General features: G+C 40.3%; 1 protein-coding gene across 1 annotated transcript; it reads left to right on the top strand.

Moving 5' to 3' along the window:
• The first annotated feature begins 1,900 nt into the window (after positions 1-1,900).
• Positions 1,901-19,382, top strand: BDH2 (3-hydroxybutyrate dehydrogenase 2). Its single transcript, XM_081235207.1, has 9 exons — positions 1,901-2,051; positions 2,435-2,526; positions 3,544-3,649; positions 5,214-5,310; positions 7,023-7,131; positions 12,255-12,315; positions 14,136-14,249; positions 18,458-18,516; positions 19,104-19,382. Exons 2-9 carry the CDS (start codon positions 2,455-2,457, stop codon positions 19,269-19,271), a joined length of 786 nt encoding a protein of 261 aa, XP_081091333.1. The 5' UTR covers positions 1,901-2,051; positions 2,435-2,454; the 3' UTR covers positions 19,272-19,382.
• The last annotated feature ends 4,770 nt before the right edge of the window (positions 19,383-24,152 follow it).

The following is a 24,152-nucleotide window of genomic DNA, read 5'->3' as shown; positions in this document are numbered from 1 at the left end:
TGCCAATAGTATAAAATAGCAGCTTTTTAAAACATCATGCTCAAGATTGGGGGAGGGTAAAGATTATTGGAGTTTCGACTCTTAACCATGTTTTAAGTAAAAACGTATCACTCATGTAAGAAGAAAAAAAAAGCTGAAAATTCATTGCATCAGAGTAGGTCAGGCATTGTGAAAGCCCAGCTCTCCATCAGAGACCATCAGTGAAGTCGTAAGCTAGTCCCTGGAGTCAGCTCTTATAAAAACGCGCTGTTAGTCTAGCCCTCCGAGAAGCTGACTCCGATAGTTCAACACGCACGGGATTTATTAGGGGAAATGCTGGTGCGAGAGAAAATGAGTAGGGAACTAGGTAAGGCTGGGAGAGCCAGCAGACCACGACGGAAGTCTGCCTGCAAGGGAGGGAGCGAGGGACTCTGGGCTGGGCGGTGTGGGTGCATCCTTCACGGCGCGGGAGGGTCCGCAAGGCCGGCGGGAGGAGCTCGATGTGTCCCAGAAGTGGGCCTGCTTTAGCGTTCGTGCCGCACTCAGGCACCTGCTGGGAAAGGCCAGGGGGAGGTGGCCTCTGCACAAACTCACCGATGGGTTTCAGAGCACAGCGCCGGCCTCGTGGTCAGTTACCGGGCACCTGTACGCAGAGCCGCAGGCCCCTGGTGCCGCGTGGGGATTCAGAACCACAAGGTCTTCTCTTGGACCCGCAATCAGGAGGCCTGGGTTTGAATTCATAGCCGTGAAACACTGGGCAAGCCATGTAATCTCTTTGAAGTCTGTGCACTGGTGACCAGGCCCTATGTCAACTCTTAAACACTTCCCTCATCCACCCCAGCTCTCCGTCCCTGCTGTTTCTCCACTGTCTCTGTACCACTGCCGACACCTCCGAAGGAAACCCACTGCCTGCTCACTCCCTCCCCAGGTCTGTTCTCCACTGTGAGCTTTCTAGAGTACACATCTGATCATGTCATGCTCTTAAAAGCCTCATTGCCCATTGCCCACAGGAGTAACTAGCCCTCAGAAAGGAGAGCTTGCACAAAGGGTGGAGGCTTGAAATCCCGGGGAGTGCACATTGGGTACAGCAGAAAGCCAAGTCTGGCTGAAGAGAGCAGAGATAAGTTCAAAAAGCAATGACTGGATCATGTGAGCCCTCCAGGCAAGACTAGCTAGCTACCTGTACTCTTTATCAGGCAGGTAATTGAGCAGACTGATTGTGGGCGTTATTTTGTGCATGTGCTGTTTCAGTTATTTCACTGAACATCCACCCAGCTCACGCCGTCACCCCCACCTTTTTACTTTGTAAAGCCTGGAAAACAAACTCAGATTCTTAGCCTCCACTGCTAGAGCTGGCCAGTAAAACACAGGCTGGAATTTCTGAGGAAGGCTTACTCGTTGAATAGAAAGGTGAGGCCTCTGAAAGACTTTAGGCTTTTGCTCCTTTCCTTCTTTCTGCCTGGAATGCAGATACGATGTCTTGGGAGAAAGCAGCCATTTTGTGGTTGGTGTGTGGTCAGAGGCACACACTAAGAACAGCAGGGTAAGAGAAGGGACTTGGTTCCTTGCAGACACCCTCATTTAATCATCATTTGACTCTTCACTACCCCCAACCTCATCACTAGCCATTACTCTCACCCTGAGATCTACAATCCAAGCACTGGCCAAATATCTTCTGCACATCACATTTCCCCTAAGTCGGAATTTCTCAGTCCTCCCTTTTAAAAATTACTGATTGCGTCTGTTAAAGTGTTACTGCTGAATGCTTAAACTTTAAAACAGGATCAGCAGCGTTGTGGGGTAGAATGTTCACATAGCAAAAGAGTCAGGAGACCTGAGTTTGGTTCTGGCTCTGCCGTTGACCAGTTCTATGACCTTGAGCAGGTCAAATCAGTTCCCTCATCTGTAAAATGGGGGTATTGGACATGATCTGATTTTCCAACTCTTTTTTTTCAGTGATTCTCTGAGGCCAACTGTGAAATCTTCCCAAGGGACATGGAAAAAACAGATGATTAATAGTGCAGACCCCAAGAAAAGTTTACAAGAGAGGAAGCAAGAAGCAGCCCCAAGTAGTAAGGACCCACCCAGTGCCATAGCAGTGTGTGCAGGGAGGGCCAGCGGGGAGGGTGGGTGGTAGTGAGGGGATGCTGCTGTATCAGCATCAGAGGCTGACTTCTCCGGGTACTGCAAAAACCTGAAGATGGGTTAAAGTCCGATGTCTGTCTGTCACCAGTTATCACTTCAGTGGTTTTTGCTAAATGTTTTTCATATGCAAAGCTAGGTATTTAGAGTAATCATTCTTGGAGAATGATGGGAATATTCTCAAGTTGTAGTAGTATTTGTACAGAGGTGCTGTCGTCAGGTTCTTAAAGGACTGCATTGAACCGTTCCTTCTAGACATTACTGCACAAGGCCATGTGCTACAGTGTAAGCCATTAAATACACATGTCTTTAGATTAAACCACAGGTTCCATTATGGGTCGACTTGATGGGAAGGTCATCGTCCTGACAGCAGCTGCTCAGGGGATTGGCCGGGCAGCTACCTTAGTAAGTTATTATCTTTTGTTGTTTGCTTACTAACTTTTGAGGTATTGAATTATGTGGATGGGTTCCATGGGTATTTAATTCTGCTCTTTTTTTTTTTTTTTCTTTAGTGCTTCTGTTGTCTTAAGTTACAAAAAGAAAAGTGGCTACTCCTAACTCCAGGCAGATAAAGGAATGAATACCTCACATGCTTATTATGTGACATCACTGATAACCTTTGACCTGAGAAACTTCTCTCCCTGCCTCAGTTCCTCTGCACCGTAATAAATTTACTGCAGGGGGCTTCCCTGGTGGCGCAGTGGTTGAGAGTCCGCCTGCCGATGCAGGGGACACGGGTTCGTGCCCCGGTCCGGGAAGATCCCACATGCCGCGGAGAGGCTGAGCCAATGAGCCATGGCCGCTGAGCCTGCGCGTCCGGAGCCTGTGCTCCACAATGGGAGAGGCCACAACAGTGAGAGGCCCGTGTACCACAAAAAAAAAAAAAAAATTTACTGCAGGGACCCTACAGAAGAAGTGCATGGCTTTCTGAAATTATGTCAGTTCAGATATAGGACTCCATAGTTATGAGACTATCAAGTTACCTTTGCCTTCTAATTCATATCAACTTCTCACACATGAAACCCCCCACCAGAGCTAATAATGCACTGTTACTAGGAGGAAAAGTGTTGATATAACCCATTTTTCTCTTACTATTTGGAGTTTACTCACCTGCTCAGAAATAGAATGCATGCTATCAAATAAAAAAATAATAGTATTTTGAGAGGCGTTTAATAACAGAATCCTATTTTTAAAAAAAAAAACATTTTATTTGGTATTAAAGGGACAAAGTCAGCTGACAAGCACAATGTATGTCACGTTGTTCTAATAATGATAAAAATAGTAACAATGGGAAGAATGAGGTGAGACTAGGTAGTTTGAAATTCCACCCATTTTATAGGGAAAACAACAGTGAAAATAAGAAAAAAGAGAAAGGCTAAATGACTTTCAGTTCATGAGAGCAGTTTAACCATGTAAACAAAGGATGTATTTGTGCATTGTGTCTACCAGGCTTTTGCAAGAGAAGGCGCCAAAGTCATAGCCACAGATATCAATGAGTCCAAACTTCAGGAACTGGAAAAGTACCCAGGTAAGCAACTCCGCAGCTTGAATCTGGGATTCAGTCTACAAGGGATTATAAAGCATTAGTACTTACTTGTTGAAAGGAAATTCCTTAGCTGTTCTGCTCCACTGGCCTTCTTTTTAGAGCCTGATTCTCTGATATCAAATTTGTATACTGTGAACCTAGAGACAAAAATCTGTACACTTAAATGTAAACGAAGTATTTAAGCTGTATACTTAAAAATTTTAATTTATCCAACATGTCGAAGGATTCAGTAGCTAATTACAAAATCATATGTGAACATTTAACAGTCGTTATGTTAACTTTTGATGACAACTGTGCCCCCCTCATCTGAGGGCAGTGCTGTCCAAGAGAAACATGATGTGAGCCATATGCATAATTTTAAATTATCTAGTAAAATTTACATTTAAACTTGACCTTTAAAATGTTAAAAGAAACAGGCGAAAATTAAGTTTAAGAATATTGGTTTCAATATCATGACCAGAAACCCTAAGAGATTACCCAGATTATTTAGGTGTATATTACCCCTTACAGCACCACACTGAACCTAACTCCAACACCAGAAGACTTCAGTTTGAGTTACTCTGAAAGAAAGCAGAACAGAGAATTTACCTGGAAGTCGACTATTCCAGCAAAATAGAACAGGTTCCATGATCAAATACAAATCAGTTCACTGACCTAGTTAACTGCATTAGACGTACACTGAATTATAATTCTTATAAGTCAAAGTCAAACTGTTGGAATAGAAAAGCACAGAAGAAAAGAAGTCTTTCTGAAACTCAATTTCAGTCTTGTCTTTCTTTGTTTATAAACTTTTCTTTCTATATCCAAAAGAGAATAATAAATTATATATATATATATATATTTTTTTTAAAGCATAAAAATAATGATTGCTGCTTTCATTAGAGAATGTTCAGGGGTTTTCTGTAGGTAGCACATTATGTATCTCTCAGACCCCATGCCGGATCTCTCATGTCTGGCTTTCAAGTATTTCATCCCCTCTTCTGGCCTCTCATTTCTTCTACTTGTAATTTTGTCCAGAAGTAAGTGATGGTACCCTTGGCCAACAGAGTCATTTCTAAAAAATAATAGAATTAACGTAAAGGTAAAGTGCACAAGTAGAAACAATCCCTTATCCACCGCCCCTGCCCTTCCCCTCCAACAGACAGAATTCAGCACTACTGTAGCACTGACTCAACCTCTGGGGGAAAGAATGGGCTAAAATGAGCCAACTCTCAGCTATTACTGCTGGCTTACTGAGAAGCATCTGCTGTAGATCATTCATACTTCACTGTGAAGTCTTTACTCAGAAAAGACCTGTATCATTCGTTTCAGAGAATAGAGAGAGAGAGAGGGAGAAAGAGACGTGTTACTGGGTGGTCAAAGTGGGTAGGACTTCAAGATTTTTACTGAGAGTCTTCAGACTGTGAAGACCCTACGCATGATCAGCAATCCTACAAAGCCCAACTGGACAGATATTGCCATCTTCACACTTCGAAACAGCTAAATCTTCAAGGCTAACCATTCTTTATGAGTATAGGCAAATAGTGTCCTTTGTTTTATTTTTCAGGTATTCAGACTCGGGTCCTTGATGTTACAAAGAAGAAACAAATTGATCAGTTCGCCAATGACATTGAGAGACTTGATGTTCTCTTTAATGTTGCTGGGTAATTCATAACTTTTTAATTTCACTCTCCTTACAGAAAGCTTTCTGCAACTTTCACTAAAAGAATTTTGATAATACGGCAAAATTATTCACTGTGAACCATAATATATTCCTTGGGGAATATGGCTAGATTTTGGACAGAATTTTTATTACAAGTAAGACAGCCATAGACATTGACATGGGCTTGGGTCCTAAAGGCAGTTAAGGTCACGCAAGGCAACCAGTACTAACGCTGTTGCTCTCCTCAGGGCTGGTAACAGGCTCATGCCAATGGACTTGTTGCTGATGCTCTACCAGGACTTATAAAATAAGAAGAAAAACTGTTTTCCAGTAGAGTGCCTTTAAAAGGAAGTGTATATACACCAGAAGCCAAGTACTCAGTTTATTGAAATGAAGATGTTGCCAATTCTTTGGCATATTCTAGTAAGTCTTTTATACCTCCCAAGCTCAGTGTTTCTTACTGGGACAATCAATCCCAGCAAAAGTAGGTTCATGTTGTACCTTTATACACGGCACAAAGAGAATGGCTTAATTAAACTTATTAGGGTGGTACCAAGCTTGCTGAACCCTGCATGAATGATGGAAAGCTGGACCTGGAGCAGCTACATGTAGATACAGCGAGGACTGGTACCCACTGTCCCTTCTCAGGCATGACAGTAGATGTGAGGAACCAGGAAATCAGTAGATACCTCCGATATCCCACTTTTCTTGTGTCGTGTTACATCTGTACTGCTGCATTGGTAGAAAAATTCTAAAGCCTTCTAATATATTTCTGTGGTTCTTCCCAATCATGGTTCAGAGTAAAAAAAAAAAAAAGTCTCAGTTTATCCATAGTTTATCATATGTTACAATGTTTGGAAATTAAAGTAACGATTGTGCTGATCTAGTTTATAAATAACCTGCTCATTCCTCATATGAGAATATACCCAGAGCCATGAAAAAAATAACTAGCAAAATTAGTTTTTGAGCATCTGTTAAATTTTCAGCAATGTAAGGGATACAGAAATAGAGGATGTGGTTCTTGCTGTCATTCAGTTGAACTAGAAATACAGTGGTGCATAGGGATCACAACCGACAATATTTCATAATTAATTACGTAATTTTGGTCTAGGGAACAGTGAAATCAGTTAGGACTCCAGTGTTTAGAAAGCTTCCTTGAGGAAGTGTGACTTCAAAAAGAGTGAAGTTTATTTTAAAGGTTTTGTCTTGTTCTACGTTGTTTACTCAGTATGTTAGAACTGTACAGTAGGGGTATTACTTTGCTACCCTGAGATATTGAGACACTTGTTTTCCTTGCAGATTTTTTTTTTCCTTGCAGTTTTGATTTCCCTTGAGAATGTTAAATCTCTGCCACCTGAGGGCACTCTTGCTCTTGAAATAGGAGTTAAGACAAGCGCTCTGTTCTCATTTGTTTGTTTTTAAGGGCAGTGATGTTTCGTGCACAGTAGGTATAGAGTTTCTTATGTTTGGTGGCTTCTAACTCCTGCCTTCTTTTAAAAGAAGGATTTTGTCTTCAAATAAATTTTTTTAGCTTATGTTGTTGGGATACTTCCTCACCTAATGTACTAAGTGATACTGTGTTTGAATTGTTCATCTTGCTAAGGGAAAGGACAATGGTCTAAGGCCATAAATGACAATAAAAAGGATCAGGAAATTGAATAGAAATTTTTTTAAATGATCATCTTTTTCCCCACGGTTTCATCACACTTCCAGTTTCGTCCATCATGGAACCATCCTGGACTGTGGGGAGAAAGACTGGGACTTCTCAATGAATCTCAACATCCGCAGCATGTACCTGATGATCAAGGCATTTCTTCCTAAAGTAAGGTGACCACCACCGCTAGGATAAGTACCACTGGATAAGTAGGTCTCCATACTGGACATCCAGAGAGCATCTCTACTCAGAAGAGTGATAATAGCTAACATACTAACCTGTATTGAACATTTATATCAAAGCATTTAATAGAAATTAACTCACTTAACTTTCCACTTCATTCATTCAAGGAATATTAAGCACCATATGCCAGGCTGCTTTCCAGGTGCAGAAGGAACCTCAGAGAGCTAAACAAAGTCCTTTCTAATGTGTGTGGTGGTTATAAGTACAGTGAACTTAAAAGAAGCTAGGTTAGGGAATTCCCTGGTAGTCCAGTGGTTAGGACTTAGCACTTTCACTGCGGTGGCCCAGGTTCAATCCCTGGTTGGGAAACTAAGATCTCACAAGCCGCGCAGCATGGCCAAAAAAAAAAGAAGCTAGGCTATCAGTGAGGTCTAGCGGGAGGGCCTCATTAATAAGGTGAAATTTTCATAGAGGTCCCGATGAAGTGAGCAAGCTGACCGTTCAGGTACCTGGGAAGAGGGTTCCAGGGATTGGAACAACAGCAAGGGGGCATGTGGGACCAAAGCAGTCCGATGAAGTAGGTACTATCACAGCCACTGTGCAGAAGGGTGAAACTGGGAGGTTGGATGACTCGCCCAAGGTCATATAACTAGCAAGTGGTTAGAGCCAGGATTTGAACCCTTGAAGTTGGGCCCCTTCTTGAATGTCAGCATCTAGGCCCCCCATCTCAAGGTGGATGTACCCCATTGCTTTTCTCTACCCCGAGTATTCTCCTTGCACTCCTGCTTTTAGCTGAGCCACAGAGGTACCAGAGAGGTGAGAGACAGCGTGTGCTAAGGAGACAGTATTCCTCCTGAGTCTGCTACCCTTGAATTTGCCAGCCTTCACACAACTCCTGACTGTTTTTCATCTTATTTTACAAACAAGCATTAAGTGCCTTTTGATGGAAAGCACCACACTAGGTTCTCTGGGGCGGGTATAAATATGAAAAACATTGACTTCAAATGAGCTTATAAGCCAGTAGTAGCAGACAACACAGGCTCACACAATGAACGAAGTTGACTTTGTACAGGACCAGCTCAGGTCAAGGTTGTAAGTTGAACCCTAGTGAAATGCAGAAGAGCCATGCTTCTCTTCCATTCCAGCTGGATTAGATGACTGACATACTGAATGCTGCCCAACCCAGGGCAGGAGAAGAGTTTTCTGATGGCAAGGCAGGGCAGATACTTTGCTCTGGACATTCAGCCTAATGTCAAGAAGGATACAGATGAATGCTAAAAGGAAAATTAGAGAAATTGACTTAGTAACTAAAAAAAACTAAATTTTTTTTAATCTACTTGTTTAGCCCCTAGAAGGAATCTTTGGGTTGGCTCATGGAATGTTGAACTAGCACATTTTTTTTAAATATAAATTGCCTTTTTTTTGCTTATTTGCAGTTCATGAGAATCTGTTATTTGGAACTTAAATGTATTTTTTGAAGACTAATCCTTAGCATAGGATATGAGGAAAAGCAGAGGCTGTGGTAAAAGAGGAAAGCTCAGGTCAAGTGAATAAGACTTACACATATATGAGACTCATTTGCAGTACTGAATGCTCGACAAATATCAGGAAAGGACATAGGTGTGAGATACAGTGGAGCTGAGATTTAAACTTGTTAAGTGTTAACTTTTAAAATATCAAACGTTAACTTGCAAATCAGTGAGTTTGTCTGTGATTTAAAGCATCTTAAAAATAATCCATATGAGCCAATGAAACTCATCTGTAAGAAATCCTAAGAGTTATTAATGACTGGGATGGGGAGTCAGAATGAGTTGGTGCCACTTGTTAAAGTGACCCTAACCGACCTCACCTGGGATTTTGGAATCTGGCATTGGAAGACCTTAGAAACAGCCTGAGCTCTGCCCCTAGGTTCGCCACAGGACCTGGGAGATGGCACCTGTGCTCTCTCCGTGTCTATTTCTTCTATTTAAAATGAGGGTGATAGATTACACAGTCCTTTCCGGCCCTAATTAGGTTCATTAACCATGACGCACATATACCAGCTAGAACTTTCTAGGGGAAGCTAGGATTTAGAGTCTAGGCAGATTTGAAAGGTCAGATGGTCAAAACATAGGAACACTTGTAGGAAATTTTTGTTCATGGATAAGCATACAGAAAACCATTCCAAGACTGGAAGAGCAGTCAGAAGGCAGAGAAGAAATTAAAAATACTGTGAAAAGAGGTCAGTGTAGAATCCAAGGTCCACCAGAAGAGAGGATCCATTACAACAAGGGATTGGGGAGGTCTTGGATATTTGGGTGTTCTCCTTCTTTGCTGTATCTTAGAAGAGTCTCTCGCACATAGAGCTGCTTAGCAAACATTTGCTGGATGAAGAAATGAATCTAGGTTGTCATTCCAGGTGGAGGTCAGGCATGGAATCACTGAAGACCCAAGAAGCCAAGGTCTGCCAAGTTTAGGAGCTGGGCTGTGGTCAGTGGGGGCAGAAGAGCTGTGTCACAGTAGGACTAACTAGATGCAGCTAGAGGGAATCTTCAGAGCTCTTTGTAGCATCCGCCTCAGCTTCTGGGAGATCAATCCTAGACAGCATTACTACATCCAGGCACTTCACTTTATTGTTGTACCTGCCAGAGAGGGCTGTTGCATGCAGAGCCAAGAAGAGCACTGACACCATGACAGCAGGTGCTGAGCTGGTGTTGAGAAGGCAGCACAGAAGGACGCAAGGACTGTGGGCTCTAGAATCAGCAGCTAGACCTGGGCTGAATGGACAGTCCGAGAGTTAGGGGGCAGCACTAGCATCTTCCAGGTGACTGTTTTCTAAAGTTCTGCCTGAGGATTTTATTGCATTTCAGAAGATCGGAGACTGAACTTATTTAATAGCCCATCTTTATATATTAAATTGGGCTACATGTATTCCATATGTATTAAAAATGGATTGTATATATTACCAATTATACCTCAGTGAAACTGGGAAAATAAATTAATTTAAATGGGTTATGTTACTTGCTAAACTGGATAAGAAAGAATAATTTTAAGGCTTAGTTCTTAACACTGTTATATTTTACTAATTTTCCTGGTCTTTTTTTATGAGGACCCCATTTCATTATGATCCTCTTTATTATATAGACAAACAAGTTGGGTTCAATATTTTCTTTCCCTGCCATCTTCTGGATTTCACTGGGTCACCTAAGCTTCTCCTTTTATCCTTTTAATCCATTCAACATAATACCTTAGGGTAGTTTTAGACTTTCTGCTCTTAGGTACGATTAGTAGCTAAGTATCAAAACAGAAAGTAAGAATACTATAAGGCAAAATAGAATCTTGGCAAACTCATCCCTGGATCATCCAGTTATTCACCTTCTCCATTCCTACACCTCCTTGAAAGCTGCTGGATAAACTCATCCCAGCAGAAGTGACTTTTTTCTTTGACCCTTTACACTGCCTACGGAGACTCCTCCCTCTTAGAAGCTCTTTACTTGACTTTCATGACAGCATATCCTGGTTCTCCTGCCTCTTCTCCATCTCCCCCAGCACTTATTTTAACTCTTCACCACCTCCTCCTTGTTCTTTATGGTCGTCCCGGCAGCCTCTGATTTCAGTAAGTTAGTGCCCACGAGGCAGGAATTCTCTCCAACTCTTGCTTCTTCCCCCCAAACATTGATGGGTGGACACCCATGCCCTTGCATATACCTATATCGTCTTGAAAACATACATACATCTTTTAATTAAATACAAGTTCATCTGAAAACATTTTTTAATTCATAGCAGCTTTTTTCAGTGATATATTTTTTTTAGGTCTGGGGCAGAGCTCAGAAATCTGCACTTGAACCTAGCACCTCAAGAGATTTTGATTCACTGAAACGTATTGACTGGCTGCTGTGTACCCTGTCTAGGAGGACAGAACAGCCACAGACCCTCCTCTTAAGACTTCCACACTTTCCGTGTGGGATTCTGAAGGACGTATTCTTAGGAAACACTGCCCTAGATGGGGAGCAGCCCTCACTGCATGTAACCATATACCAAGTCCTGCTCAGATACCTCAGCTGTCTCCACCTCTGTTACCCACAGACATTTCTGCTCTCTGCTTTCATTACTCCTTTCCTAAATCCCTGCATCAGCTTCCACTGCTCTCCTCTACAAGATGCCAGAGTAATCTTTGTAATCTTCAAATCTGAACATGCCACTCCCCCTCTGCATTAAACCCCTCATCGTCTCCACTGCATTGCCTTCAGGGTAAAGCCAAAATTCCTAAGTTTAGCCCCACTGGCCTCTGCAGCTTTATTCCTCCCACATTCTGTCTTCCAGCCAGACCCATCCCTTCTTCCCACTTCCGTGGGAAGAAAATACGCTTCTCTTTTATTTTTCTGAGTAACGCTCTAGCTTTCAAAAAATCAGCCCTCCTCTGAGTGCCCTGCAGCCTGGTCCCTTCTTTCCACGCCTGCCCCCTCACCAATGACAGTCTTTCCACTTGCTGGATGCAGGTTATATCAGCCACTTCAATCAGACTGGCAGCTCTATAGGCAGGCAGGGACTGAGTCATTTCTCTTTGAATCTCCTCGACCTACCACTGTACCTGACCACAGTTGGTATTCAACTATATGTTGAATATGTGATGAATGGAGAAAGAGTTTTCCATCAGGAACATACAGTAACATTAACATTCATTAGCCTTTCATTTAGCTCAGAGTTCCTTCTTGGTCTTGCTGATGCTTTTGTGCCACAGGAAGGCAGTAAACCCCTGGGAAATGTTCCTGCCAATGTGTACACAAGCCGTCAATTCCCAGCAATGATTGGGTGAGACCATTAAGACTGCTTAACAGGGAATTCCCTGGTGTTCCAGTGGTTGGGACTCCGTGATTTTACTGCCAAGGGCCCAGGTTCAATCCCTGGTCAAGAAACTAAGATCTCACAAGCTGTGTAGCATGGCCAAAAAAAGAAAAAAAATAAAATCCGTTTAAAAAAAAAAAAAAAAAAGACTGCTTAACAGTGCTTAATGTTAATAGCTAATAAGATGGTCCTGCAAACCATAAGTAAATGCGCATCTTTTAAAGAGGTAGTATTTTTAGCCTGCAGAATAGCATCTTTTTTTGGTCTTTGTTTTGTTTTGGCAGATGCTTGCTCAGAAATCTGGCAACATTATCAACATGTCCTCTGTGGCATCGAGCATCAAAGGTAGGTGTGTCTTCCTCTGGGCATCATGACACACGTCCTCACACACCTTCAAGAGCTAAGGGTTTGGGGAACAAGCATAGCAGAGATCATAAAACCCACACATAACTTCAAAACTGCTTTTTTTTAAATTGCTCTAAAGTTTCTTAAGTACCAGTCCTTTTGCCTTAGATGTGAACCAGTCATAAAGTTAAATATAAGTTGGTTTGCTTTGCTCTACCTTTTATTCCTTCTAATGGATATGGAAATGAAGATCAAACTGGGAGAAGGAAACATTTATACATTTAATTAATCAAAAAAGATGTATTAAACACCCACTAGATGTCCCTGACCCCAAAGAATTCACAGTCTAAAAGGGGGAGAGAGTCAGGCAAATGCACATCTTCTACAGTGTGATAGGATTATAACAGAGCATTGTACAAAGTGCTGTTACAATAGCAGGGACATAACTCTGCCTGTGGATTGGGGGAGTGCTTCACAAAGACATTTGATCCAGCCCTAAATGAGAAGTCAAGTTGAAGGGCCAGATTGCAGTGCAGAAGTGGAGATGATGTCCTCTTGAATCTTTAAAAGTTTCTTTTTTTTTTTTTAATTTTAGAACATTCCATAATCTTCACCTACTTTTCATAAGGCGTTATCTGTTATGTTTATTCGATCTTGTGCTTCTCCTGGTTAAGACTTCCTTTTTTCCTTTTTTCCTTTTTTTTTTTTTTTCGGGGCCCTGCCTCATGGCTTGCAGGATCTTAGTTCCCTGACCAGGAATTGGACCCCAGAGCCCCAGCAGTGAAAGCGCCAAGTTATAACCACTGGACCACCAGGGAATTCCCAAGACCTCTGTTTTAAATGACTTGTTTTCCCACTCTAATTCATTCCTGGGATCAGTTTCATGTTTGAACATTAAACAAACCTTGCATTACTAGAATAAAGCTACTTTGATTGTGACAAAAAAAAATTTTTTTTTAAAGTGGAGATGATGGACAATGTCACAGTCTGGCACAGATGGATTTCGAGTTGAAAATGAAGTAGTTACTGCTGAGATAACATTCCTTCTCTTAGCAAGGATGTACACAGTAAGCCTGCACAGGAGAGGAATGCAAAGAAATGCCTAAGCGTCTGGGTTTGTTTGGGTTGTGTTTTGTTTTGCTTTGCTTTACCCTAAATTTCTTTGTTCTACCAACTGATGATGAAAAACTAAAGCCACTGCTGTCACTTAGGTGCAGCATCTCAACACTGAAGTCTCAACTGAATTGTGCCAATAATGATATTATTTTCCCAGATTCAGAAACTAGCTCTATTAAAGGAGAAAATCTGATATTGATTTTTATAAAGGGTGCAGGGACTTCCCTGGTGGCCCAATGGTTAAGACTTCGCCTTCCAGTGCAGGGGGTATGGGTTCGATCCCTGGTCGGGGAGTTCAGATCCCACATACCTCGAGACCAAACAACCAAAACACAAAACAGAAGCAATATTGTAACAAATTCAATGAAGACTTCTTTTTTTTTTTTTTATTAGTTTCTGCTATATAACAAAGTGAATCAGTCATACATATACATCTGTTCCCACATCCCTTCCCTCATGCATCTCCCTCCCTCCCACCCTCCCCATCCCACCCCTCCAGGCGGTCACAAAGCACCGAGCTGATCTCCCTGTGCTCTGCGGCTGCTAATGAAGACTTCTTAAAATGGTCCACATCAAAAAAAAAAAAAAAAAAAAAAAATCTTAAAAATGGTGGAGTGTGAGGAAGCATGACAATGGTCTCCTGCTTCCTAAAGTTGACTGTGTTTTTTTATTCCTTCAACGGTTGAACTTCCCTTCATTCTCAGGAGTTGTGAACAGGTGTGTGTACAGCACAACCAAGGCGGCTGTGATTGGTCTCACAAAGTCTGTTGCTGCAGACTTCATCCAGCAGGGTATCCGGTGCAACTGTGTGTGTCCAGGTGAGTTGGGCACTGTGGGACTATGAACTTGTCCTTTCTGACCTCCCGGCTGCCACTATGAAAAGTATCTATGTAAGCTTGTTTACTACATGTTGTATTGTCATTGGGAAAAAGCTCCAAAGAAAAAAGAGTCCAGGCTTATTAAGATAACAGTCCAATGGTAAGTTGGGAGAGAGATCCTAAGTCATTAGGAATAACCCACAGATGTGTTAAAAGACAAAATTCAACCAAGTAATTTGAAGACCTAATTGGCTTTATTCAACGATTCATGAATCAAGTGGCATCCCATCGAGCAACTAGAAAGATGCTTCAGGGAGCCATATACAAAAATGGAAGGTTTTCATAGAAAGAAGGGTGGGGCAAGGAGGTCATTGGCAAAAGAAAAGAAAAGGTTATTCTGGGCTGGGACTTCTTTTTTAAGGGGGAGAGTATGGCACAGGTTTTATACTACAGGTTGCCTCTTCTTCCTCTAGGGGGATAGAGAGGGCCCACGGGGGGCCCAATTACCTCATTGGTGCTAACAAGAAAATTCCAGACTGGTTGACTAAGATTACATTTCTGGTAAAGGTTGAAACTGCAATTAGATTAGGCATTAAATATAGGTTTTGTATCACGGGCTTTAGCACGAGTGATGCCATTTTGATTTACCAGATGCAAAAGGTTTAAATGCTACTTGTGTGGATGGGGACAATTCCAAACCCTGTGGTTGAGAGACATAACTGGCCAGGGCTTGGTGTTTTGGAAGCAAGCCCAGGATGGCCTCGTCAGGGGAAAGTTGAAACGTAGACCATGCTCACAGAACAGCAGGAAGAAAGAGGAACCTCTCAGACACAGGGAGCCACTGAGTCATGTCCGTCACCTGGGGTGGCCCATAAACAAAAAGGAGGTATTCATACCTTCCTTTATGCTGTAAAGAGAGGGTCAGCAAACTGTGGCCTGCAGGCCAGATCCGGCCTACCACCTGTTTTGTAAACACAGTTTTATCGGAGTACATCCACACCCAGTTTGCTTTTATATTGGTTAAGTTTGCTTTCACGCTACAGTCAGAATTGAGTAGTTATAACAGACCAAATGGTTCTCAAACCTAAAAATATTTCCTGTCTGGCTTTTGACCAAAAAGTATGCTGGCCCCTCATATAAAGGAAAGGAGAAAAGCAGAACTTATTATGAGTAGAAAGGACATTTATGTTTACACTGTACTGTAGTCGATTAAGTGTGCAATAGCATTGTGTCTAGAAAAACAATGTACATACCTTAATTCAAAAACATTTTAGGGCTTCCCTGGTGGCGCAGTGGTTGAGAGTCCGCCTGCCGATGCAGGGGACACGGGTTCGTTCCCCGGTCCAGGAGGATCCCACATGCTGCAGAGCGGCTGGGCCCGTGAGCCATGGCCGCTGAGCCTGCGCGTCCGGAGCCTGTGCTCCACAACGGGAGAGGCCACAACAGTGAGAGGCCCACATACCGCAAAAAAAAAAAAAAAAAAAAAATTTTGTTGCTAAAAAATGCTCACCATGATCTGAGCCTTCAGTGGGTCATAATCCTTTTGCAGTAGTACCATCAAAGATCACTGATCACAGATCCCCATAACAAATATAATAATAATGAAAAAGTTTGAAATATTGCAAGAATTACCAAATGTGACACAGAGACATGAAGTGAGCAAATAAATGCTGTTGGAAAAATGGTGCCTATAGACTTGCTCGAAGAAGCATTGCACAACCCTGAAATCTGTAAAAAAATGTAGTAGCTGTGAAGCTCAGCAAGGCAAAGTAGAGTAACATGAGGTCTGCCTAAGAAGAATTATCAATTTCCTCTCTGAAAAGAAATTCAATACTGCATGTCCAGAATCAAGGTTTCTCTTAGTAGTTCACAACTGGTATTGTGGGTTTGGGGAGGAGAAGCAATTCACAGTTACCTGTGGGACCTTTCAAAACCTGAAGGGCATGCCAGCATTCGGAAAAGGGCTTGATGGGGAACACTGTGTGTAGTTTGGAAAGTGCCACTGGAAATTCTGATGTAATTCATCACGGTCACCCCTCAGGTTGAAAACCACTGACTTATGAAAGGGGGAAACTACTAAATAACCTTCAAGGGACAGAATTTCCATGATTGAGGTGTTCTGTTTAATTTTTCTTGGACTAGAACGGTAAACATAGGTAACACCAAGAAAGAGGAGGTTACAGGAGAGAGAGTTTCACTGGGTTTTAACATACACGTTGGTGATACTTGAGTCTAGCTATTCTTGGTGCCATTTTCCCAGTGGAATAAATGGCAAAATGATTTGGAAATGTGGTTGTTTTGAAGCTGGACTTCTCAGAAGATTGGAAAATATATTCTCCCACTGTCTGGAACAAGGAACTAGCTGTGACTCACTGAGCCAGTCACAAAGAAAATGTGACAAGGAATGAGTGTGTCTGGGTTAGTGCTGATGATATAGTCACAACACTTTAACACCAGACTGGTGTGGACAGTGGCATGGTGTGTCAGTCTGTGCCAGGGACACAGCAGTGTCAGGTGACAATGGAATTAAGTGCGAGGCATAGGCTTGCTACAGAGTTTTCATGTAATAGTCGTTAATACCGGCCATATGTAAGAGTCGTTGAGCATTTGCCTCAGCAGGAGGAAGCTGTTAAAGATTTAAGGATTTTGAGGAGGGCATTAAGTGAATGCTTAAGGTGCCTTGAACACACTGTTGGTAGAATTGTGGACTTTAAGGAGGCTATTGATGAGGCAAGTGAGGAAAATATCACCAGAAATTGGATACAAAGAGATTTTTGCTTTATGGTTTAAGACATTTCATCAACACTATTGCCTGTGGTAACTGTGGAGGGTAGAAAATGTTCCTGATGAACCAGATGATGTAGCCAAGGCCACTCCCACCCAGCCTATTGAAAGTGCCGCCTGCTTACAGTGAAATGTGAGAGCACAGAGACAAGCTAAGGAAAAGGCTGTTAAACAAAAAGGATCCAGTATTTGCAGATTTCGAAGATTCCCAGTCTCTCCAGAGAAATGGCAAATGATAATAAAATTAAGAAATGGTTTCCGAGGCGGGGAGGATAATAAATTGGGAGATTGGGACTGACATATACACATTACTATATATAAAATAGATAACTAATAAGGACCTACTGTATAGCACAGGGAACTCTACTCAATACTCTGTAATGGCCTATATGGGAAAAGAATATAAAAAAGAGTAGATATATGTATATGTATAAAGACTTACTTTGCTGTACACCTGAAACTAACACAACATTGTAAATCAACTATACCCCCATAAAAAATTTTTTTAAAAAAAGAAAGAAATGATTTCCAAGCAAACATCAAATCTATGGCACACCCAGGAGCATGGTCTAAGGATGGAGCTGAGAGTATGACTGTAAAATCACTTGCTATGACCTTACAGATCATAAAGATCATGTGACCATAAAGATCATGTGGTCTCCGGGAGTATGGTCAGCAGAAGAAAGCCCTCTGAAGAGAATTTGCAGATCACAGAAGTTAACAGAAATGTATGGGAACTTACTCTGTAAGGAATGTGAACTGAGTGGGATTTAAAAAATTTTAGTGTCATTATTATTTTTCTTGTTTTTAAGTAAAATAAAGTTATATTTTTTCGATGAGAAATCTGAAATAATGGTTAAAACAGGAATTTAAAACGAATGAAAATAGGCAAGATAATGAGGAAAATTAAGAGCCACCTAAGTTATCGAGGACTATCATGGGTGTGGAGTTGTCCCTGAGAATCCCCCCAGAGTGAACCTGACAGCAGAGAATGTTTTTGAGATCATTAGGTAGTCTGGGGCCTTATACTGATATAGTCCTTGTATGATTTTATCTATAATACATCTCAGGGTTGTTGCAAGAATTAACTGAGATAATACCTATAACAGTGCTTAAAATCCATAAAGTATCATATCAATGTGATGTGACTAAAGTATGTCCTGGGAATGCTGGGTGTCATTTTTTGCCTAATATACTTCACAAAGAAGTATAGTCTGTGTTTTTGAAAATCATAGAAATTTATTAAAGAATTTATAAGCCTATTAAATAAAAAGCAGGCAGGTAGAGGTGAAATTGTCACTCCAAGTCATGGAGAAGGCTTTCACTGATGGTTGTATCATATGGAAAGGAAGTTTAAAATTTAATCATCAATTTCTTTTTCAGTCTAAGTAAGTAACCAAGCTGAATGCCCTCCTTTGATTTAGGAACGGTTGATACCCCATCTCTGCAGGAAAGAATACAAGCCAGACCAAATCCTGAAGAGGTATATCTGCTATTTTAAATGTGTTTAAATCCTCTGGTTAAAAAAAGAAAAAAAAATGCCCCTTCTTTACCTAGAGTAGACAAATCCATAGAGACAGAAAGTAGAAGGGTGGTTGCCAGGGGCTAGGGGAGAGGGAGTGGGGAGTTATTGTTTAATGGGTATAGAGTTTCAGTTTTTCGAGATGAAAAGAATTGTGGAGATTTGTTGCACAATAATATGAATGGACTTAACACTACTGAACTGTACACTTCAAATTGGTTAAGATGGTAAATTTTATATTATGTGCATTTTACCACATCTTCAAAAAATATGAAAATGCCCTCTTCTTTAATATTATCTTCTGATCTGTCACAGTCTCTGTAGGTTTTAGTATAAAACAAATAATTTGAGTAGATTGGGAGTCACCATAGTCCTGTTTGGTCCACAATTAATGATATTAATGATATTCTCCTGTATCTTGTATCATGTATAATTAATCAAGGCAACAAGCCAGTGGTACCTTTGTAGATTCCTCTTGCCTTGACCTTCTGAAGGTGTTGCAGGTGACAGCTCACATCACTGATGTCCAGTATGGTTTCTGGTTCCAGGCACTGAGCGATTTCCTAAAGAGACAGAAAACAGGAAGATTTGCAACTGCAGAAGAAATAGCCCTGCTCTGCGTGTACCTGGCCTCTGATGAAGTAAGCACTGTTCTTCCCAGGGGTTCATTATCCTCAATCACATTTGGCCACAATTTGCTCATCAAAATAGTATGATTTAGGGAGTGATGGCATGTAGGTGCTAAGATGCTGCTTTTACAAGATAGGAATAAGTTCTGATTTAAGTTGCTCATAGAAAGGCCACTTTGATCTGAGCCACCACCAATTCTTCCTCATTCAACGTTACATGTCACTGAATCTGATAGCAAATGAAGTGGTGGAGGATTGAAAAAAATTAAATTGCTCAATTTTATAATTACTTTCAAAAATTACAATTTGGGAAACCATTTGTAAATTTGATTTGTAAATCAAACCAGTGAACCTCCAAAATTATGAGAGCTTCTGGTGAAATGGGGAGAGGGTTAACCAGATTTGCATCTGACACAGGAGACAGAATTAGCATCTGGTGTTTTCAGTTTTACTGGTGACTTGTTTAGAGCAATACCAGTACCTCTTTTTTTTCCCTATGAATTTTTACCTATTTATCATCACGTACGGAAATTCCTAATTCTGTCTCTTTCCATTTTGCACCTATTTAGTAATCAGTTTTTTCCTTAATGGCTACTGTATATCTTTTAATGGCAAACAGCTATGAAAGCAGAAACTCTTTCATAAGAGATATTTCTTATAAGGTGTAAAGCACAAGGACATCCCCTCTGTTTTATGTCTGTGAATAGTACATGACCAGGGAACTAACTGGAAGAGAGAAGAGAGAAGGAAAGAGGAGTAGGCGGGAGTGAGGAGATGTGTTACTGATCAATTAGCCCCTCTTCAGTGTAACTTGGTGCACACCAGGTGGTGGTGAATGTGACAGATAGAGAGGTTGAAATGTTTTAGTGACAGAGCAGTTACTACTTCTCAGAGCTATTAACAACAGTTGTTCATAGCTGAGGAAATGACTAGGCAGATTATGAATGACTGAGTACATTAACCTTTCTGATTTCTTTGAATCTGTATCTTCACAAGAGCTCATTTGATTTGTGGGTACTGCTGTTAAGCTAAATTGCCCTGGTTTAGCCAGAGCTTAGGTTACCAAATATTTGGGAATGTTCTGGCTTGAAATGTTCAACAAAAGTCCAACATATGGACTCTTCTGGAAAGATCCAGAAGAGTCCATATGTAAAACAGAAAGCTTGCCTTTTAAAAAAAACTTGGAGAAATTGGGGTTGTTTCTTGGTAGAGTGTCTAATAACCCCCTAGTTTATCTACTTTATATGATCAGTCTTCATATATTGGCTTTTTTTTTAATTTTTATTGGAGTATAGTTGATTTACAATGTTATGTTAGTTTCAGGTGTACAGCAAAGTGAATCAGTTATACGTATACATATATCCACTCTTTTTCAGATTCTTTTCCCGTATAGGCCACTACAGAGTATTGAGTAGAGTTCCCTGTGCTATACAATATATATTGAACTTTAAAATACTCTGTACTCCTGTTATGATGTCTTTCCTTCCAGCCTCTTCCATTGTCTCAGGCTTTAGGTGAATTTAAAACTAGGAACACAAATTTGAGTCTATTATCCATGTTTAAGTTAAAACATTTTTAAACCTCTACCACAAGAATCACTTCAGCTTTAATTCTTTGGAAAATGAAAAATTCTATGGGGAAAAAAATCAGTAATTTTTAAACTCCTTTAGTTTTGTACAGATTTGGATGTCTGAAACTAGTATAGAATTTTTTTTTGGTTAATAGATTATAATAATTATTACTCATATAAATTTTAAAAAGACATTTAGTGTGCTTCAGTTCCTAGAATTACCCATGTATATTTAATCAATATATCAATCATCTTTTTTAAAAAATTCTGTTTGGTAATTGACATTACTACTTTGTTACTTACACGCTTGATTATGTTCAAAGGTTTATTAGTGGCATAAAACTCAGCTAGTTAGAATAATTCTGAGTTTCAAAATGAAAATGTACTGTTTTAGCCTATACTTTATCCTAATTTGGATAATGGCTCTATATCACAAAATTTCTTAATTTTCTGATTCTGAGTCCAGACACTCTTAGAATGATGTGACATGTGCTCAGACACCAGCCAGAGGCCAGTCAGATCCAGATCACAAGAACACTCAGCAGTTTTAAATCATCTGAAATTTAATTCAGATTTTCCTAATTTCTATTTGTTAAAAGTGTGGTTTCCTGGTACTATGAGGATAAACTGTTTAGCTATCTCAGTCTGGAAAACTGAAGAAACACAACCTGGTTAATTGTTCTATCTCCTTGTGTTTATCACTGCAGTCTGCCTATGTAACAGGTAATCCTATTATCATCGATGGAGGCTGGAGCTTGTGATTTCAGGATCTTCTTGCTGGGAAGGCAGGCCGTTCCTGTCTACAGTGAACCTGCATATGAAGAAAACTCACCCATCCTCTCTTTCCTATTAATGGCATATTAATGAAAACAAGACCTTTTTGATGATGTCATTGTTCACAAGAGCCTGATTCTTTAAATATATTCATCTCTTTCTAATCTCTTCTGAAATCATTGTAGATAGGTGAGATAATGAACTCACTGCAAAAAGAACATTTTAAGAATAAACCTCAGTTTCTAAGTATATAAAATTAAAATGTGAATATGAAGAAAAAAGGAAGTTTTTTTTTTAAGAAAAAAGCTATTCATTTCTGTTTTACTTCTGTTTTTCAGTATTCAAATATTTTTGTACGATTCTGCATTGGTCTGTATGTGGGTACTAATTTTAAATTTTTACAGGGTTATAAATGAACACCAAAGGTATAAAGGAGTTTGGCTTCAGTAACTTACACTTAAAGGGGTTTAGGTTCAGGACTATATATTGTTGATCTGTTATGTAAAAGAAAAATAATCATCAGATGTTTATACTTAATGGATGTCATCACTTATAAGTAAATACTTTTTTTTAGTCTAACTAAAAAGTCTGTATTAAAATAAGCAGTATTTGACATGGACATAAGAAACATAAGTTAACTACCTTACAGTATTGTCAGTTTGAAGAATATTTTTTAGATTAAGTATAGATTTCCTCACCAAATTCTGAGATAACAGACAAGAGAACATGAAACTTAGAAATAGTCTCTGGATGAAGAAACAGAAATAAATCATGTAACAGGAAACAAATAAAATTGAAGAAAATAAAAGTTTCAATAAGAAATTTAAATTCATGGAAAATAATTCCATAACAGATTACTAGGGAGAAGTTTTTTCTTGTTCTTTTAGTTTCAGGGTTTTATGTTTGTGTTTTGTTTGTTGTTACCTCAAAAGACCAAATGGTATGATGCACATGTAGATACTCAGTAAATGAGCAGTTAATCTTTCATCTCAGAACTGTAATATTAAAAAGGAAAATTTTGAAGTGGACAATGAAAGTTTAAAATTATATGTATGAGAAAGAACATGCAGTTGATGAAGGTAAGTTAAAACCGACAGCAAAAAATAAAACAAAATAAAATCTGGCAGCAAAGGATATTTTGACTAACATTCCTGAAGAGTCCATTGATTTTAAGATTTGCTTTAGGGTTCTGGACCAGGTATTCCACTACTGGACCACATACAGCTTGGTTGGTTACCTAGAACCTAAGTCATCCAATTTCTCTTCCATTTTAGTTTTTTGCTTTGTAAAATTAGGGTGTTGGGCCAAATGACTTGGGTTTCTTTGGATGTATCATTATCAAAATGCTGTAACTTCTTATCAAGTGAAGTAATGGAACACTGAAGCTTTTAAGCTTTTATGAAGTACTTCATGCTCTGAGCCATTATACATGTATATGTAAGCTATGAAAAAATGAATTGTAAATGTACACATGATGGGACTTCCATGGTGGTCCAGTGGCTGAGACTCGGCGTTCCCAATGCAGTGGGCCCGGGTTTGATTCCTGGTCAGGGAACTACATCCTGCGTGCCGCAACTAAAGCACCCACATGTCACAAGGAAGATGGAAGATCTCTCATGCAGCAACCAAGACCTGGCGCAGCCAAGTAAATAAATAAACATATGATGAATACTGCAAAATGGACTCTAAATATTAACAAATGCTCCCTCAGAGTTAGTTCTCTCAGAGATAACTATAAACTATAAAACATTATAAACAATAAAAACAAAGTAAAAACTAGCCAAAAAGTTCAATGTTCTCCAAAGTCGTGTTGATCAAATCATGTGATGTATCAATGATCATATGACTGAAAGAAATGGAAAAATATATTTGACTCCTGTTATAAGAGGAAGCTGGATGTCACTAGAAACTTTTGCGAGCTTTAGGAGAGGAAGAGTTCCGTTTAGGAAAATACTCATTTTAGATGCTCTGAAGAAGCTTAATAGACGGAACCTAGGTTCATCCATTCTCTCCATAAGGGACGACCTATGAGAGAAGAATGAGTGGTTTCTGCCTGGTGGAGACATTTACGTGACATTGTACCTCTTGCCTGCAAAACGGCGATTAAAATTGGCACTTGCTTAAAGGAGTGAAAAACAGGTAAGAAAAATTTTATTTCTGTAGGAAATGAAAATTACCTCGAAAGGGGCACACGTGCATATACACACACTTAGTTGAAAGAGGAGGGGGAGGGAAATATAGAGGAAAGGAAGACACGGAAATGGAAGGCAGAATTAAATGAATGCTGATGGGAAAAAAGTCATAAACGCAAGAAGGGCAAGTGTTAAGCGATAAAAGGGAGAAGAACAAGTCTTTTATCCCACTTAATTGGTCACCTGAAGAGAGGTCTTCCCGCCCCACCTGAGAAGACACGTCTAAAAAGCACAACTAAAAAGGTGGAGTGAAAAACCAAAATGTAGAAGGGAACGATAAAGCCAGCAATTTGCTGCCCGGGCCGCACTCCTTGCTTCGCAAGAGGCACTGCTGCGCGTCCTCGCCCAGGAGCTCGTCATCGCTGGCTGAGACGGCGCCAGGGTCGGCGCGCGCTGGGCAACTATCCCGGTAGCTTCCCGGGGAGACAATCT

Source organism: Mesoplodon bidens (genome assembly GCF_964165515.1).
Source record: "Mesoplodon bidens genome assembly, chromosome: 1".
In the NCBI taxonomy this organism is placed as follows: Eukaryota; Metazoa; Chordata; class Mammalia; order Artiodactyla; family Ziphiidae; genus Mesoplodon; species Mesoplodon bidens.
The sequence above is the reverse complement of the archived record's forward strand: the minus strand, read 5'-3'. Positions and strand labels throughout refer to the sequence as shown.

Bases quoted from the DNA above. Each gene is read 5' to 3' on its own strand.
- BDH2 (XM_081235207.1), top strand. From the start codon at position 2,455: ATGGGTCGACTTGATGGGAAGGTCATCGTCCTGACAGCAGCTGCTCAG. The intron at 7,132-12,254 runs GTAAGGTGACCA...TTGTTTTGGCAG, and splicing joins TCAAGGCATTTCTTCCTAAA to ATGCTTGCTCAGAAATCTGG. The intron at 18,517-19,103 runs GTATATCTGCTA...TTCTGGTTCCAG, and splicing joins CCAGACCAAATCCTGAAGAG to GCACTGAGCGATTTCCTAAA.